At 36.3% G+C, this 19,147-nt stretch overlaps 1 protein-coding gene across 1 annotated transcript in view; it reads right to left on the reverse strand.

Moving 5' to 3' along the window:
* FBXO4 (F-box protein 4) overlaps positions 1-19,147 on the reverse strand; it is a 41,144-nt gene that overhangs the window by 18,854 nt on the left and 3,143 nt on the right. Inside the window, exons 2-3 of the mRNA XM_074207136.1 lie at positions 9,337-9,572; positions 7,095-7,315 (exon numbers count right to left, since the gene is read on the reverse strand). Coding sequence (XP_074063237.1) covers positions 7,095-7,315; positions 9,337-9,572 — 457 coding nt within the window. The remainder of the gene's footprint in view (positions 1-7,094; positions 7,316-9,336; positions 9,573-19,147) is intronic.

The following is a 19,147-nucleotide window of genomic DNA, read 5'->3' on the forward strand; positions in this document are numbered from 1 at the left end:
CAATTTTAAGCAGAAACTTAAAAAATGAATTTTCTACACAGATTATATAAATATCTAGAGTAAATGAAGCAAGAGATTAAAAAATGAAATAAAAGATCTGAGGAGAAAAACTGGAAAGAGAATAATTTAGAAGAGAAAGGAGTAAATTTATAAAACTAGATTGTTGTTCATTCTTCATCCTCAAAGAAGACCAATGACTTTAGGAGGATGATGTCTTGACTTGCAAGTGAATTGGACTTAAGTGAAGCGATAACTGTGCAGAGTCATTAGTCTCAGTCTCTCCTCCAGAATCATCAAAGTTCAATGGCAAGACATGTCATCACAACTGGAGATTAGACAAAAGAGAAAATACACATCAAGATTCAAAATAAGGTTTTCCTAATTCAGAAACTAGCATTCTATCCCACACACCTTTTAGCTGCTACAAAATCTAACAGAGATTATTTTTGACTTCCAACTCTGTTACTTAGTATTAGAATATTGTGAGGTAAAAAAGGAAGAAAAGAAGTGAGGCCATTTCCCAGGATGAGCGCTCCCAAGCCTTAACCTTACTATCAGTTGTGCTCAACCAAGGCATTTAGGGAGGGAAAGAATTGTAATTATTATGTCATAACTCTGTAATTTAGCTATGGCATTTCTGGCATGTTTCATTTTGGAGTTTTTTTTTTTTTTTAGAAACTGACTGGTGGATTCTTTCTAGCTTTACTTTGCCCTTTGGTTCTAATAAATCTGAGTTTTCATTTATGATTTCTTGAAGAAAAGACTTTGAGACAAAAGTGAACTCAGTCTTGAAGGATGCTAGAAATTCTAAAAATCAGGAATGAAGAAGCACATCTAAAGCATCATAGAATCAGAGTCCAACTCCAACATTTTACAATTAAGTTTAAATGGCCCAAGGTCAAAAAGGAAGTAGCATCATTGTATTTGAACCCAGGTCCTCTGACTATAAGTCCATTGCTCTTTCCATACAACCAGGCTGTTTTTTCTATTTTATGCATGTGCAAAGGGAAAGAGAATCAATACAGGGGAAAAATGTGAAATAAGGCTACAAAGTTAAGTGGGAAGCAGATTATGGAAAGTTTCAAATAGAAGAATGAATGATGTGTTTTATCCTTGAGATGACAGAGAGCCACAAGGGATTTTTTTTTTTTGTGTGTGTAAGGGAATGGTAAGTCATTCCATGCCATTCCGATAGGACATGTCAGACCAATATTTTGGAAATATAAATTTGGCAGCTATATAGAGAAATTAGCATCATGGAGACTATTCATTAGTATGATAGAACTTAAAATTAGTAAGCAGCTTGTTATATGAGGAAAAGAAGATAATTGTTATAAATTACTGGTGAGAAAGAATTGACAAGATTTAGCAACTGAGTACAGATATGGGATGGAGGAAGCTCTGAAGGAGAAGTCGGGGAGGGTTCCAAGCTTCCAAACCTGAGGAACTATCTCAGCAGACATAAGAAGGCATAGTTTGAAGCAAGGGCAGGTTCTGGAGAAAAGATACTAAATTTTGTTTTGCATATTTGAGTTTGAAATGCCAAAGGGATATCTAGATGCAGTTGGCCAAAAGGCAATCAGTCTTTTGGCTGAAGAGCAAAGTTCAGGAAACAAATTAGGGCTGGATTAAAAGATTGGGGAGTCATCTGCATACAAATGATACTTGAATTCATAGGAGCTGAAGAGATTACAATGAGTGTGTAAAAAAAGAAGAGGGTCCAAGACAAATTTGGAGAGTCCTACATCTAATGCATGGCACATGGATGATTATCCAACAAAGGATTTTGAGATGCAGCAATCAAACAGGTATGCAGAAAATTAAGAAAGAAATCTCAGAAGTCAAGGGAAAACTTCCAAAAACTCCCAAGTCAAAGACAAAATACTAAAAGCTACCAGAAACAAACTTTTCAACTACCATAGCTCTATAGTCAGGATTACACAGGATTTGGCAGCATCTACATTAAAGGCTTGTAGGACTTGGAATAGAATATTCCAGAAAGCAAAAGATCTTGGTTTATAAAACCGAGAATCAACTACCCAGCAACACTGTACATCTTCTTTCAGGGGAAAAGATGAACTTTAATAAAATAGGGGACTTTCAAACTTTTCTATTGAAACAACAAGAGATGAACAGAAAGTTTGATCCCCAAGTACAGGACTCAGTTGAAGCATAAAATGGGTGGACAAGAAGGACTAATTTAATGATGTTGAACTCCTTGCATTCATACTTGGGAAGTAGATACTGATAACTCATATAATTTTCTCTTTCATAAGAGCAGTTAGAAGGAGCATATATAGACAAAACACAGGAAGGAGTTGAATATAATGGCATATTCTTGAGGTTTCTCTATCTTTTTTGGGGGGAGCGGAGTTTATATTTACTCTCATACAAGATTATTGTAATAATATAAAAATAAACTAAAGAGTATAGATGACTATAATAGTTTACTTGTGAAAGAGAGTGTAGAATGACACTTTATGAGAGTAGTAAAAGTGAATATTTTTTTAAAGCTGAGAGAGAGAAATGAGCATGTTTGTAGTTAGTACATATGGAGTCAGTGAGTAAGAAGAGAAAGAAGAAAGAAGATGAAAATCAAAATGGAAAGGCCAGGAGAGAGAGAGAGAGAGAGAGAGAGAGAGAGAGAGAGAGAGAGAGAGAGAGAATGAATAAATATAAATGCTCAAGGGCAAAATAATCCTGGAGGAGGCAGGATTGGATGAAATCAGTGTCACAGTGAGATGAGTTGGCCTTGGCAAGAAAAAAAAGGCTCCTTCTTCAATAGAGACTGTAGTGAAGGAGGAATAAAATAGAGGATGTGTACAGGGATTTTGAGGTAGTCCTTTTTCAAAATTCCTCTTCCTTCTAGATCTCATCCATTTTCATCATGTCAATATAAATATCTTCTATATATCAATATGCCCCAAGGGTATAGGGTATGTTCAAGGAAGTGTAGCACCTCTGGTGTGAGGGTTGCCAAGTACTTTTCAGGGCCACTTACCACCTTTGATGTCCACCTGTAGCTCCAAGAAGCTGTAGCATGGCACAGTAGCCACACCACAGTAAACCCTTTTGACAGGCAGGTTAAGCCAAGGGAGCATCAAACTCATCAGTAAGTTGTGGTGGGTATCTACACAAAGAATGTGAGGTCTTCTACTGGTGGAATGGGTCACTTCATTCCAATGGTCATGAAAGCAGCTGAAGCAGGTACTGTGGAGTGCTCAGAGCCTGGTTAGACATCCAAGAAGCAAGGTCATCCACTGCATCTAGAGTTACCACCAATTGTCTTGACTCTCTCTTGCCACTGGACCATGATGATGTTGGAAAAGAAAGTGAGACCAATGACTTCAGGCAACTCTGCCTCACTTAAATCCAATTTATGCATAAATCAAAAGACATTATCCATATCACTTTACCATTCCTCTTAAGTCCTGTGGTGATAGGCAAGTTACCTAGATCATAGAGTCATTTACCCACTGAAAGCAGCAGTGGGATTCACTAGCTCCCTGGGTGTCTGAACAGTCTTTTTAAGGACTGCACTGTTTACTTCCTAGTGTGAGAAAAGGGTTAGAAAAGGTGCCCTAAAAATTGTCTGCTTACCCAACCCTGATCTGATTCCTGAGGCAGGCTCCCACCCTGTGGCTGAGAACAAAAAAAGTCTACAAAAACTTCTTCAAAGAAGATTCCACTTACCAACAGAGCAAAAAATATGGGTACACTCACAGACAACACGATTCAATCAAGCTGCAAGATTTTTAACAGCATTTGTTGCAAAAGAACTCAGCAGGTATCACTCAGCACCCTGGGTGAAACAAGGATGGAAAATGAAGGCCAGCTTACTGAAGTTGGAACTGGACATACGTTTTTCTGCAGTGGTCACAGTGAAGGAGAATACCATAAAGCTGGGGTAGGTTTTGTAATCAAAACTAATCTGGTCAACAAGTTTGAATGCCTACCAAAAGGAGTGAACAACAGACTTATAACAACAAGACTGCCACTTGCCGGAAGATGTCATGCCACCATCAGTACCTATGCTCCCACCATGAAGTAAAAAAAAAAATTTCTGAAGATCTGGAGACACTTATTATCAATGTACAGACAGAATATGAGAGTGACAAAGGGATTGTGTGGTGCAGAATGCTGGACTGATCACAGACTCATCCTCTCCAAGCTAATTATTCATATTCAACCAAAGTGGTAGCCCCAAGGCAAAGTGACTACCAGAAGAATTCATATTAAGAGAATGGAGTGTCTCCCTGAGTGGCAGGAGTTTGGTGCTAACTTGGTGGTAAAACTGAGCCAACAGAGAGTTGACAACAATAGATCAAAAGACATCTAGTGCTTTTTCTTTACTCATTGCTACTGGAGCCACATTGATTAATGATAGGGATATGATCCTAGAGAGATAAGCTGAACTGTTCATTGGTGTGCTTAATAGACCATCATCAATTGATGCAGAAGTCACTGACCATTAGCTCAAGTTGAAGTCAATTTCTCCCTAGCTGAAGTTTCAACTGAAGAAGAGGCTTTGAATGCCATTAGGCTCCTTTCAAATAGCAAAGCACATACTGCTGATTCTATTTCAGGTGAGATCTACAAGGTGAAAGGTCCATTGCTCATCCAAAAGTTGATTGAAATTTTCCAGATTATATGGCATGAAGAGATTATCCCCCAAGAATTCAAGGATGTCTCCATTGTCCATCTCTAAAAAGGTAAAGGGAATAGATAGTCCTGTGACAATAACAGGGTATTTTCTTTTAGTAATTGCTGTTAAGATTCTTGTCAGAGTTCTTCTCAAAAGACTGATCCTTCACCTAGAAGATGGTCACCTCCTTGAGAGCCAGGGTGGCTTCAGAAAGGGTGTGTGCTGCCCAACAACTTCAGGAAAAATGCTAGGAGCAGAACAGAAGTCTGTATACAACATTTGTAGAACTGATCAAAGCCTCTGATACCATCAGTTGGGAGAGTTTATGGAAAATTATGGCAAAATTTGGTTGTGTAGAAAAGTTCATCAGTATTGTACATCAGTTTCGTGGTGACATGATTACCCAAATTCTGGCTAGGGGACGATGCTCTCAAGATTTCCCAGTCATCAATGGAGTAAAACAAGGCTATGTCCTTGCTCTCATGCTTTTTAGCATGACATTTTCAGTCATATTATCAAATGCCTTCACTAAGGATAAACACAACATCAAGGTCAGCTATCACATTGATGGCAAATTCTTCAACTGCAGCTTGTGCTACTTTTGGTCTAACAATTAGCACCAAGAAAACACAGGTGTTCCATCAGCCAGAACCATCCTGTCCATCCATATGTGGAACCATCGAATACAGTAAATGGAGAAGTTCTGAAAATTGTGGGCAAGTTCACTTAACTTAGCAGTGTCCTTTCCAGGGAGGTAGACATTAACAATGAGGTTGAAGTTTGAAGTGCCAAAGCTAGACTCCAAAAGAAAATATAAGAAAGAAGACAGACTACCAAACTGAAGGTCTACAGAGCCATTGTACTGACTTCATTGTTGTATACCTGTGAAACCTCGGCAGTCTACCAGCACCATGTCAGAAAGCTAAATCGCTTGCATTTAAATTGTCTTAGAAGATTCTGAAGATCATCTGGCAGGAGAAGATACCAGACACTGAGGTCCTTTCTCATGCTAAACTACCAAACCTTCAAACATTACTAGAGAGAGAGAGCAACTATGATGGAATGGGCCCATTGTTAGAATGCCAGAGATATCTTTGCCAAAAAAAAAAAAGACTATTTTAAGGAACACTCACACAGGGTGAACACTCACAAGGGGGGTCAGAAGAAGTGATACTGGAACAGCCTGAAGGACTCTCTTAAGAACCTGTTCAGGTCCTACAATTAGATAATAAAGCATGGGGAGACATGTTGTGCCCTTATCAGAGAGGGTGCTGCTGCACTTTATGAGGAATGTAGAATTGAAGCAGCTCAAAGAAAACATGATATATGTAAGTTTAGAATAAGCACCCCAGGTGTTCAAACAGACTTTTTTGTAGCCAATCTGTGATAGAACATTCCAAGTTCATATTGGTCTGATCAGCCACAATTGGATGCACTGTAATTTGTCTCAAACAGTGATGTCATTTTGATCTTCTTTGATAATGAAGAACAAGAACCAACCAACCAACCAATATGCCCAACTCAAATCTTTCCTCCAAGATCCAGGCTTGTATCATTAGTCATCTGCCATTTCCATACAACATGTTAAAAACTTAAGCATCCCAATTCTCCAAAAGCCAGTTCCTTTTCCTGACTTTTCTATGTTTGTCAACAATACTTCCCCAGGTACCTAAGTCTGAAACTTTGGATTTATCTCTCTCCTTGTCTTCCCCCTCTTATTCTAAAGATCTAATTAACAAGTCTTATGAATTCTTTCCACCTTATTCTCTTATATCTGTTATCCCCTTTTCCCATATTCACTACTGTTATCCTAGTTCAGGTCTTCATCACTGTCTGAAAAAATTTACTGGTCTTTCCACTTCCAGTTTTCTCCCAACTCCAAGACACTGCATTCAATGTTACTACAGGAGTTGGAGTAAGGAAACAAATATCACCTAACTGCTACTTAGCACATCATATCTTATTTACAAATATGTGTATATATACACATATATGCCTTGCATTTTCAACTAGCTATCAGCTCCAGAGGGGTTAGAACCAAATCTTATGTTATTGCATCCCCAGAACCTAGTAAAATGACTTGCATAGAGTAAGAATTCAACAAATTTTTTTGCTGCTAATTCTTTTAAATGATGACAACTATGACCTCTTATTTTAAAAAAATTAAATGCTCGGCTAAACAGAAAATTTTTAATAATCTTCAGTTAAATCATATAAAGTTATTTTTTGTTAACTTCTAAGAAAAAAGCTCAATATTTTTAGGTGAATTACTTTTAGCTCACTGATACTATTGGATGTTCCATTGCATCAAATTAAACTACCTAATTTGTTTCAAAGAGTTAATTTACCATTAAATAATGAATAATTTTCTGCCTACTCAACAGTAGTATCAAGTCTCAAATAAACCATACCAAGTGTAACATATGCCATAGATGAATGTGGACATTACCATCAATCTGCCTCTGAGGTAAACCAGCCATTGGGGAAAGTTCCGTCCAAGACATCAAGTTCAACACCAAAGATATATTCAGCTCTTCCAAACCTGGTCCAAACATAGCAAATCGAGGTTCTGTCTGAAGGATCAGTGACTGCAAAAAAGAGGCAACAGCTCCATACATGTGGCGACTGGATTTCAAGTGTCTTCTGGTATTTGGACAGCTCATTTTATACCTGTTTAAGACAGTCATAACTAGAAATTAAAAACCTAGAAAAATATCTTTTTTATGATAATGTATCTTCTTTTATCATGCTCATTAACTCATTGAGACTGTCTCATGAGGAATTTAAGTCTGTCAATTAATGTTTGCTAAGTCAATAGATAAAAAGCAAATACATTAAGAGGCATTTCAGATATTGGAAATACATCATCCTCCATTACCTTATACCGAGCAAATTGGGAAAGATTACAAGATCAAACAACCAAAGAACCTAACAGAAATAGTCAACACTGGAAAGATTGTAGGGAAAAAAAAAAAGAACATCAATATATTGTGAATAGGACTGTGATTTGCTCCAAGTGTTCTGAAAAACAATTTGGAATTATATGTGAAAAGTTAACTGCTTATAACCTTTGCCCAATGATCCCACTACTGAACGTGTATACACATGAACTATGGTATATAAACATATACACACACACACACATTTATACACATACCTCCTATAAGTCAAATACAGAAAAATTAAATATATTATCAAAATATTCATGGTAGTGCATTATATAGGAAAGAATTGGAAACAAAGTGGGTACAAAAATCCTCAAATACTACAAAGTCTAGTCACACAACTTGTGTCATAGGAAAGACCCAATCTAATTCACAACTTAATACTCTATTCACTCAAATTAAACTGGGATGAGAAATGGGAAACAGTTAAGTGATTAAGGCTAGGCATGTGGAACAAGATTTGTAGATGAAAATTGTTCTAACCACTTATCTGCCTAATGGGGTCAGTATAAATCCCAGAATCTACACTTAATGCTAGGAAATAGCAACTAGAATGGCTAAAATTTGGGACTTGACTGATTGTATTCCCTTACCACATACCCTGAAAAGAATAGCTTTCCTTCTCTGACACATCATAGTCTTGCCACCAGAACCTAAGTCCCAGGGAAGCATTACTAAATTTAGAGCTTAAAAGGACTTTATATTTAATAGAGTCCAAACACCGTGGTTTTATGAATAAGGAAACTGAAGCCCACAGAACTTAAAGGATTTGCTGAAGATACCACACCTAGCAAATGGCAGTCAGGAATGGCATCTAAATCCTCTGACTCCACTGTCTTCACAGGAAGCCAACAGCCACTGTTTTTTGGTTTGTTTGAAAACTTTTTACAACTCAAATACAAATGAGAAAAGAAAAAAGAAACGATGCCATATACATAACAGACCATAAGAGAGGATTCAATATAAAGCAATAAATTTCCATTTCAAGAAAACCTATATAATAAATACCACTTATTTTCAAAGCCATTCAGCTTTTCTTTGCTTCCTTATGGTTTTCTTTTATTCTCTGCTGTGCACTCCCCCCCTTTCTATCAGCACCTAAAGGAGGCTACAATTATATACACACATATATATATACATAGCTACAAATATAAACAAATACACTAATATACACATATATAATATGATACTAGGCTTATTTCCTTCTATCATCTATTTCTCAGGTGGATAGCATCTCCCTTCATAAGTCCCAAATATTTCCATGTTTTTCTAATTTCTTCTCATAATTTCCTCAATCAAAACAGTATTTCAACCCAATCATAATTTATCTGACAGAGTATCTAAGAAAGCTTCCCCCCATTTTCTGCATTCCTTCTATTCTTGAATACATTCATTTATTTATACCAAAAAAATGTAATTCAAAATAAATGAAATTATCTTTTTTACACTTCAAGAATGCTCTCACATATTATATTATAGTTAAGATCTGATGCTGCTGAATCTATTTCTTTTATATCTTTTTCCCCTGATTTCTTTGAAGTTTTGACCTTTTGATCTTCCAAATCAACTTTATTATTATTATTTTTCCTAACCCAGTAAAATAATTTTAGTAATAAAACAGGTAAAACTGTTATTTTAAAACTATATTTAAATTTAAATTTGAAATGTAATTTAAAATTATACTGGCTATGAACAATAAATGTTACGTCACTGTTTTTTTTTAATTTTATGAAAGTGAATACTTACATTGCCATATAGTCATAAGGTTCATTATCAATAACCTCGGATAAGGGTTTTTTTAAGACTTGTAGGTCTGGTAGAGACTTCCAGTCAACAGATGACCAAGAAGGAAGATCCCGCAAAAGAAAATATTTCCAGAGCATAGGATCTCGTACAGTTATATTCCAATATCGACTTGTCCTTCCCAGTTCAAACAGATCATGAGGTGAAAGAAATGACATAATATACAACTGCACATAAATCTGAAATATAGAAGGACAGGAAACTGGGTAAATTGGAGCTTCAATAAATCATGGCCTAGATAATGTGTTCTTGATTGAAAAGCAATTACAAAATAATCAAGGAATTATAGGTCTGCAAGATTTCCAAAGGATATTAATCCTTACAGTTGAAGTTTTTGTTTTTGTATATATCAATAATTTCATTTATTCACTGGAGATATAAAGAAGTACCAGATATGGAAACTCCTTCCACAGATGCTGTTGGGGTGCATCACTGGTACCTTTGGTCCTAAGTATCACTTTAGGCCTTTCAGAGGGTCACAAAACTATTATGTATCAGAGGCAATGCTTGAATTCAGGGCTTCCTGGCTCCAAGATCAACTTTCCTACCCCCTGGAGGACATTGCCTGTCTCTGTGGTGAAACTATAACATATTGAAGCCTAACACGAATCCCTCATTCTATGATTGAAGTCTGTTTTTTCTCCCTTCAGTGGAGAAAATTAATCACTATTTCACACTCATTATGTATCTTTCCAAGTTTTAAATCTTAGTGCTTTTCTGTTGTCTTTCTTGCAGAAATATAACAATGATTCATCAGACAATTATGATTTTTAAATTATATTATTTTTTAAAAATCACACTATACTGTAAAAGTCCATCATCTGAGTTCTAATCCAAAATCTAATTTACTATTTTATGGAAGTTTGACCCATATTTTCAATCAATGACAGGTTCAAATATAATTTTGGGAGCAGTTAAGCCATCAATCAATCAACAAAAATTTATTAATTGCTTTCCATTTGTATGACCTGTGCTTGGCTCTATGGAGAAAAATACAGAGAAGAAACAATTCCTATTTTCAAGGAACCACATTCCAATGAGGAAGGAAAGCACATACATATAGGATCACAAACTGCAGAAATTTAAAGTAAAAGAAATATATATATATGTAGTTAAATTCAAACTAGTCTAAAAAAGTACTAGAATTTGGGGGATCAGGAAAGGTTTCTTGTAGAAAATAATGTTTGAATTTCATGATGAAAGGAGAAAAGGATGCAATGAGAAAGTACATTCCTGATGTGGGAGAAAGCCAATACAAAGGCTTGGGGGGGCAGAGCAGACAAAAGGATAGTCTGACAGGATTACAGGACGGGAAGAGGAGTAATATCTAACAATTTTGGAAAGAGAAGATGTGGTCAAGTTGTAAAGGGTTTTAAACGCCAAGCAGAAGATTTTATATTTTATCCTAGAAGTAAAGGAGTCAATGAAGTTGACTAAGTAGAAATGTAACATGGTCAGACCTACATTGAAGGAAACCTACTTTAGTATGTAGGATGGACTGGAGTGGTTAGAGATTTATGGCAAGGAAACCATTTAGAAGAGTATGTCATGATAATCTAAGAAAGAAGTGATGAAGGCATGAACTAAAAATGGTAACTTGTGACAAAAGAGGAGAGTCTGGACACAAGATAAGTATTGTAGTATCCCTAGAAAATTCAGCAACTGAATGGCTATAAGGCAAGTGGGATGAGGGGAGAAAATAATACAGTTGTGAATATGTTGAGTTTTAAGATGTCTCTAGTAATTTCAGTTTAAAATGTTCAAAAGATGGGACAGCTAGGTGGTGCAGTGGAAAGAGCACCCTGGAGTCAGAAGGACCTGAGATCAAATTTGACCTCAGACACTTAATACTTAGCTATGTGACCTTGGGCAAATCACTTAATTCTATTGTCTTGCCAAAAACCTAAATAAATAAATAAAAATAAAATGTCCAATAGATAATCATTTACATAAGACTAGATGTAGACCTATAAATCTTACAGTGATCTGCATAAAGATAATAATTAAATGTATGAGATTTGATAAAAAAAAAATCATAGAATAAGAAGAGGATTTAGCCTAGAATCTTAGAAAACATCCCTTAGGTAATATAATCTGGATGTTGTCAGCAAAGGAAACTAAGAAGGAGTCAATCAAAAAGGTGGGAAGAAAACCAAAAGGCAGTGGTGCCATGAAAACCCAGAGTAGAGAAGCATGAAGATGGTCAATAGATGCTATAAGAAGCAGATTGTTTACAGATAAGTACTAAGAAAAAAAATCAGATTTTGAAGCTAAGAGACTGTTAGTAACTTTGGAGAGAAGTTTCAATAGTATGATGAAGTCAGAAATTAGACTTCAAAGGGTTAAGGACTAACAGTAGAAGAATAGGGAATTTAGACAACTTTTTTGAGGAATTTAAGAAAAGAAATGTAAGATTATAACTTGAAAGAATGAGATGGTATAATGAAGAGAGGTTTTATGGGGTTTTTTTAACAAGGAGGCTGTGATTCAGAGGCAGTAGGAAAGGATTAAGGAGATGAATTAATCAAGAGATAAAGATGAGAAAAGGAAAAAGAAGATAAGAGCAGGATAGGAGAGAAAAATAAAGGTAAGAGAATAATTGAGGATGCAGTCTATTGGGAGAAAATAAGAGGGGTTCAAACACATGTTAGAAGAGTTGGCCTTGACAAGGAAAAAAAGGTCAATTGTGATAAAGTGGGGAAAGTAAGAGCCAAGATAGTGGAGCAATAGAAAGCAATGCACAACAAGCTCCCCCAAATCCCCTTCAAATTTTTCTAAAAAATAAACCAGACCAAATTCCAATGAGCAAATACAAGAAAAAGTCAGGGAGTTATTTTCCAAGTCTAAACTGACATAGGGAGAGAGAGATGGGGACGTCTATAGACACTGGGGAGGGAACCTGGGCATACTGCACTCAAGAGAGAAACTGAGAATCAGAGCAAGAACACTCAGACACATAACAGGGCACCATAAAAGGTCCAACCTGGCAGCTTTGTTATCTCATACTCAGTTCCAGGTTGAAGATCTAGGGTGGGTCTAAAGAGAAGACATGTGCTCCAACTCCTCCATTCTCCCCTCACCACTCCCACACAAAGCCAACTCAGATCTAGACATTATACCAAGAAGTAGGTTCAGAAGCAAACAAGTAACTGTGTAGCTCAAACCCTAAAGATGGGAGTAAAGTTATAATTTTAAGCCTTTAATTCTGCCTGAAATCTACAAACAAATAAACAGGGTAGGAACCCTAGACCAAAGGGAAAACTTTCAGTTTTGTAACTAAACAAGCAGTTTCCCACCTGGCTGACCATGGCCAAATTCAGCAGCAATCAGACCCAATCTAAGTCAGGAACATTCAATGAACCAAAAAGATAGGGACAAGACAAACCCCAGGTGCTCGCAACAGAAATGTACAGAGCCAGGGATCAACATCATATCCTAACTCAGGAACTAGGCTGGAAGAATTAAAAAAAAAAATCCACCATAAAAAAAGTTATTGTGGTAATCAGGATGCTCAAGGCACAAAACTATATATAATAAAAGAACTATTCTAAAACTACTGGCATAGCCTGAAATTAAAGAAATTTGGGCACAAATTCAACTAGAATTCCTGGAAGAGAAGAATAGAAGATTTGGGTTTTTAAGAACTTAAATTATTTTTGTCAAAGCAATGAGAATGATAAAAGGAAAAAAAACTGGAAAAGAAATGAGAGTATGAAAGAAAGAAATGAAAAAGTACAAAACTTTACCCAAACAAAAAAAAAACTTACCAAAATATCAAAAGGTACCAAATAAAGAACTCAAAATCTCCATGAAACAACAAGAAATATTAAAATAAAATCCACTGAAAAACAAACAAAAACAAAGGTACAGTACCTTCATAGTAAAAACAACTAACCTGAAAAACAATGAAGGAAAAAATATTAAGCATTATTAAACTATCTAAATACCATGGCCAAAGAACCTAAGCAACCTATTTCAAGTAGAACTAATCTAAATCTCTTAGAACCTAAAGTAGAACTAGAAGGATTTTTCTGATCATCTGAATGAAATTTCCAAATGAAAAAACTCTGAGGTATATTACAGTCAAAATCCAGAGCCCCATCCTTGGGGCAGCTAGGTGGTACAATGGATAGAGCACTGGCCCTGGAGTCAGAAGTACCTGAGTTCAAATCTGACCTCAGACACTTAATAATAACCTAGCTTGCAAAAACCTTAAAAAAAAAAATTAAATTAAACATACTTAAAAAAATACTTAAAAAAATAAAAAGCAGGGGAAAGGAAGACTAAGAGATGTCAAGGGATTCTGAGATGAAGTGAATGGGAGAAGTCATATTAAATGTTCTCTATTTTCTCAGTAAATTAAGAGTTTAGAGGGAAAGGAGGGAAAGGTTTGGAATAGTGAATTAAGAGGAATCAATCAATAAATAATCAATAAACACTTATTAGGCACTGCTTTGCAGCAGGACTCAGGTATGATTAAACAACATTGATTTTCAATGTTCCTAGTAAGATTGGTTTAGTTTTTCTCATATAATGCTCCATTCAGCAACACAACAGTAAGAAGGGGGATGATAAGTTACAGTCATATAGAGGAATGCCAGAATTCAAACTTAGGGAAACAATACTTGTAGGTAAAGATAAGAACTTTTTCATGGTCATCTCTGAACTAACGTCTCTCAAAACTGTGGATCATGAGATTTAATGTAATAAACACTACTATCATTTTCATGAAGATTTTCAGAGGGATCCTTCCTGTGCCATCCTTCAAAATGTAACCACCCACTTCCATTAAATATCTAATATAGAAAAACAATTCACTCACAGGCTAAGAAAACAATATCACTTATGTGATAAATGAAACATAACCTGAAAGCAATCAGAAAAAGTAGAAAATATGCTAAGCAATTACAATTAACATCAGACTATTTACTATATGTTCAAATTAAAGTTCCATTTCATTTTATTTTTTTCCTCAGTTACATGTAAACAAAAATTTTTAACCTTTTTTTTTAAATTTGAGGTCCCAAGTCTCTCCCTTCCATCCCTTCCCCTCATCTAAAAGGCAAGCAATTTGATTTAAGTAATAACTATGCAATCACACAAAACATTTTCATATTAGCCATGGTGGAAAAGAGAACGCAGACAAAAAAAAAGAACAATAAAGAAATTACTAACAGTGTCTTTAAATTTGCACTCAGACTCCATCAATTCTTTCTCTGAAAATAGAAAGCCTAAGGTCACACATCTAGGTAATTATTAAGTGTCTGAGGCTGGATTTGAACTCAGGTATTGCTGACTCCAGGGCCGGTGCTCTATCCACTGTGCCACCCAGCCACCCCGAGAACAAGGTTCAAGAGTTGCCTGCCACAGTCCATCTTCCCCTCCATTGTAAAAAGTCTTCGTTTCACACCTTTACATGAAATAATTTACCCTGTTCTACCTCTCCTTTCTTCCATCTCCCAGTGTAACACTCTTTTCTCATTCCAAAATATTACATTTTTTGAAATTGTCCTATCATAGACAACTCACACCTATTACCTCTGAGAGTATACAGACACCCTCTAACTGTCCTAATAATGATGCAGCTTTTTGGAGTTACAATTATCATCCTCTCATATAGAACTATGTAGGTAACTAGATGGAGTAGTTAAAGAGTGCTGGCTCTAGAATCAAGAAAACCTGAATTCAAATGCTGCCTCAGACACTCACTACCATGTTTCCCTGAAAATAAGACCAGATCTTATATTAATTCTTGTTCTAAAAGACACATTAACGTTTATTTTCAGGAGATGTTTTAATTTTTTTTCATGTACCACTATCTATTCATTTATTCATGTAAAAAAAATCTACATTTATTCAAACAGTAATGTCATCTTCTAAAACATTGTCATAACTCTCCAAACCCAGAATTCTAACTTCTATTTCTTGTGACTCCATTTCTGGTAGAACCATTGACCCCAATTTCTCATGTCCAGCAATAGACCTGTCCTTAAATGAGCACTTCTTATCCATGTAGTCTTCTCATAGTGCATTGGCAACATAGCTGTCAGTGATTTTATCCCATGAATTCTTCACCCAAGTCATGATTTCTTGCAAGTCAGGCATCATAGTTTCCAGGCTGATTTCTCTCCATTCTATTTTCAATGTAGTCATTGATTTCCATGTGCAAGTGGTCCTTGAATGGCTTGTTTATGGTAACACCAAGAGTCTGGAGATAGGCAGTCATTCCTGTGGGAATCATTATTTGATCCTTTCTTTTCTCTGTAAGAAAGTTCTTCATGTCTTTAGCTGACCTGAATCTGACCTGTGCTGGCTGAATCCCAGACTAGCAGACCTCTTTGGCCATCTCGCATGACAAATGGCAGGATTAAACTGACCCACTTCCTTATTACTGCTTGTGTGCACCAGGCTTTTTCAGTTTCAAGAATATAAATGCCTGAAAGACATTCAGTATTAACTTTCTTGTCCTTTGTGATTAGATGTGGGGCTCTCTTTCCATGTTTACATAGGCATTTACAATTAATCAGTTAGCACAGGTGTTTATCTCTTATCCTATGGCTCTGCTTGGATATTTACAGATAAATAATTATAATTTATGTTATCATTTCTTTCAGTATGTTTGTATTTAATTATATATTAATATTATTATTCTATAATTCACTATGTCTCTCATGTGTTGCAATGGACTTACTAAAATGCAACCTCTAGCTGACAATCTTATCTGGGGTTTATTTTGGGGAAAGGACTTCTATTATGAGCATCCTGAAAAAAAATGTGCTAGGGTTTATTTTGGGAAAAATATGGTATGTGACCCTGGACAAGTCTCTTAATCCTGTTTCCTTCAGTTTCATCAGTAAAATGAGCTAGATAAAGAAGCTGCAAACTATTGCTGTATCGTTGCCAAGAAGCCTCAAATGGGGTCATGGAAAAGTTGGACATGACTAATCACCTAAATATATAGGAATGTAAAAATTTTAACCTTATTGATTCCCTTATGATTTCTCTTTCATATTTACCCTTTTATACTTCTTGAGTCTTGTATTTGAACATCAGCTTTTCTATTCAGCTCTGGTCTTTTCATCAGGAAAATTTGAAAGTCCCCTATTTCTTTAAATATTCATCCCCCCCCCAAGGACTGATTTTTTTTCCTTCATTCTGGAAGAAGACCATGACATGAGGGAGGTGATGCCATGATAAGGAAGTGAATTGGATTTGAATGAGGAGATGCTGTGCTAAGGCACCAGTCTCACTTTCTCCTCCAGAGCCATCTGGGTCCAGTGTGCAGATATGAAGCAGAGTGAATGGATTGTATTCAGGTTTGCTGGATAGGTGATTCTTGGTTTTGTTCCTCACTCCTTTGCCTTCCAGAATATCATATTCCAAGTCTTCCTAAATGTGGAAACTACATAATCTTGTGTGATCCTATCTGTAGCTCCATAATGTATGAATTGCTTCTTTCTGGTTGCTTGTAATATTTTTTTTTCCTTTATCTGGGAGCTCTAGAATTTGGCTATAATATTTCTGGGAGTTTTTTATTTTGGGATCTCTTTCAGGAGATGATCAAGGATTCTCTTAGTTTCTATTTTACCTTCTGGTATTAAGATATCTGGCATTTTTCCTTTATAATTTCTTGATATATTATGTCTAGGTGTTTTTATTTAATCGTGGCTTTCAGGTAGTCCAATAATTCTAAAACTCATCTCTTCTCAATCTAGGTCTGTCATTTTTTAAATGAGATAGTTCAGGTTTTCTTCAATTTTTTTCATTCTTTTGCTTTTGTTTGTTATTTGGTGCCATTTGCTTCCACTTGTCCAATTTTAATTTTTCAGAATTTTCTTCACTAAGTTTTTGTATATTTTCCTATTTGGTCAATTCTACTTCTAGAGTTATTTTCTTCAGTGAATTTTCATACCTTTTTCTATCTATCTGGCCAGTTCTTCTCTTTAATGGATTTTGTGTCTCTTTTACCATTTGGCTAAGTCTATTTTTAAGGTATTATTTACTCCAGTAATTTTTTATGCCTCTTCTACCAAGATGGTTACTCTCTTTTTCTAATTTTCTAGCACTCTCATTTCTTTTCCCAATTTTTTCCTCCACCTCTCTTAATTGGTCTTTTAAATCCTTTTTGAATCCTTCCAGGAATTTTTGTTGAACTTATGTCCAATTCACAATTTTCCTTGAGGCTTTGCTCATAGCTGCTTCATGTCATTAACTTCTAGGTTTATGCTTTGATCTTCCCTGCCACCATAGTAACTTGTTATGGTCAGGTTCCTTTGTTACTGTCTTTTGCTAATTTTTCAGGCTTTTCTTGACTTCTAATTTTATGGTAAAGCTGGGCTCTGCTCCCAGAGTGGAGTGGACATCAGGCTTTTCTTATTGATGTTGTCAGAGTTAGCTCTAGAATTGTATGGGTTTTTGGTGCTTCCTAAATGATATAATCTAAGGAGACATCACTGCCCTCCTGGTCTGTGCTCTGTTCTTTATCCAGAAAAGGAACTTGTCTCCTGTAGTCACCAGCACAAGCATTCCTCTTGGACCTGTAACAATGACCAAGTCCCCTACTCTTTTACATCCAAAACTGCTTATTCTCTCCTATGTACTGGAATTGAAACCTAGTTCTCTACTCCTACCATGAATGACCACAGGCACTCATCTCCACCTTAGAACCTCAAAGCAAGGTGCCTGTTCCCCCGTGGCTGTAAGTGCTATCATTCCTTTTGGGGTTTCTTGTTTTGTTTTGGTTTTTTGTTTGTTTTGGGGGGTTTTTTAGGTTTTTTTGTAAGGCAATAGGGTTAAGTGGCTTGCCCAATGCAACACAGCTAGGCAATTATTATTAAGTGTCTGAGGCCGGATTTGAACCCAGGTACTCCTGACTCCAAGGTTGGCTCGCTATCTACTGTACCACCTAGCCACCCCATCCTTTTAGTTTTGAAATTGGGGTCTGGAACTGTATAGCAATAATGCAACAGGAACCTGAATCCAGCACCAAAGTGTCCTTAGTAATCTCCTCTCAGCAAGTTGTCCAACCTAACCCCCTCCCACCACCAATACCAACTGTGGGCTGAGAGCTTCTGAAGTTGCTGTCGCTGTTGCCAATGAAGCCACCTCCAAGGTTCACTGCTAGCACCATGCTGTCTGCACTGAGCTCCAGGCCCAACTACTACCCTGATGAGATAGACCTTTCCTGCTAATCGCCTAAGTTGTCATGGGAAATTGTTTTATGCAATCTTTTGTTGGTTTTGCAACTTCAGAATTCTGAGGTATTCTACTTGAGTTGTTTGGAGGGGAAGTTGGGAGAGATCATTTGAGTTCTCCATTCTGCCATCTTGGATTCCTCCAGTTATTTTTAGGATTAAAAATAATTATCACAGAGGCAGCATGACTGGCTAGCAGGCCAGTTGTAAAGTCCCTTAATAGTCTTTGTATCCCTAATATTATGCTTCATAACTTTATAACAGCTTAACAGATTGATTTTACCCTGAGCACAAACAGGATGACCATGGTCACTTACCTTCTCATTACCTGAGGCAACTATAATACTGTAAGATATGGATAAGTGCTTATGTGCATCTGTGGAAAGAATTTCCAATTTTTTATACCAGTTCTTTAGATAGATTAAACAGCAAATCTGAAACTGTGCCCACCTCCACTAAGACCCAGGGGAAAAAAAACAACAACCACTACTAAGAGTGTTTCTTATTCATAACTCATTAATAATGAGAGTTTCAGGCAGTGAGGCAGTGAAGAGGATAAA

Source organism: Macrotis lagotis, chromosome X (genome assembly GCF_037893015.1).
Source record: "Macrotis lagotis isolate mMagLag1 chromosome X, bilby.v1.9.chrom.fasta, whole genome shotgun sequence".
NCBI lineage: Eukaryota > Metazoa > Chordata > Mammalia > Peramelemorphia > Peramelidae > Macrotis > Macrotis lagotis.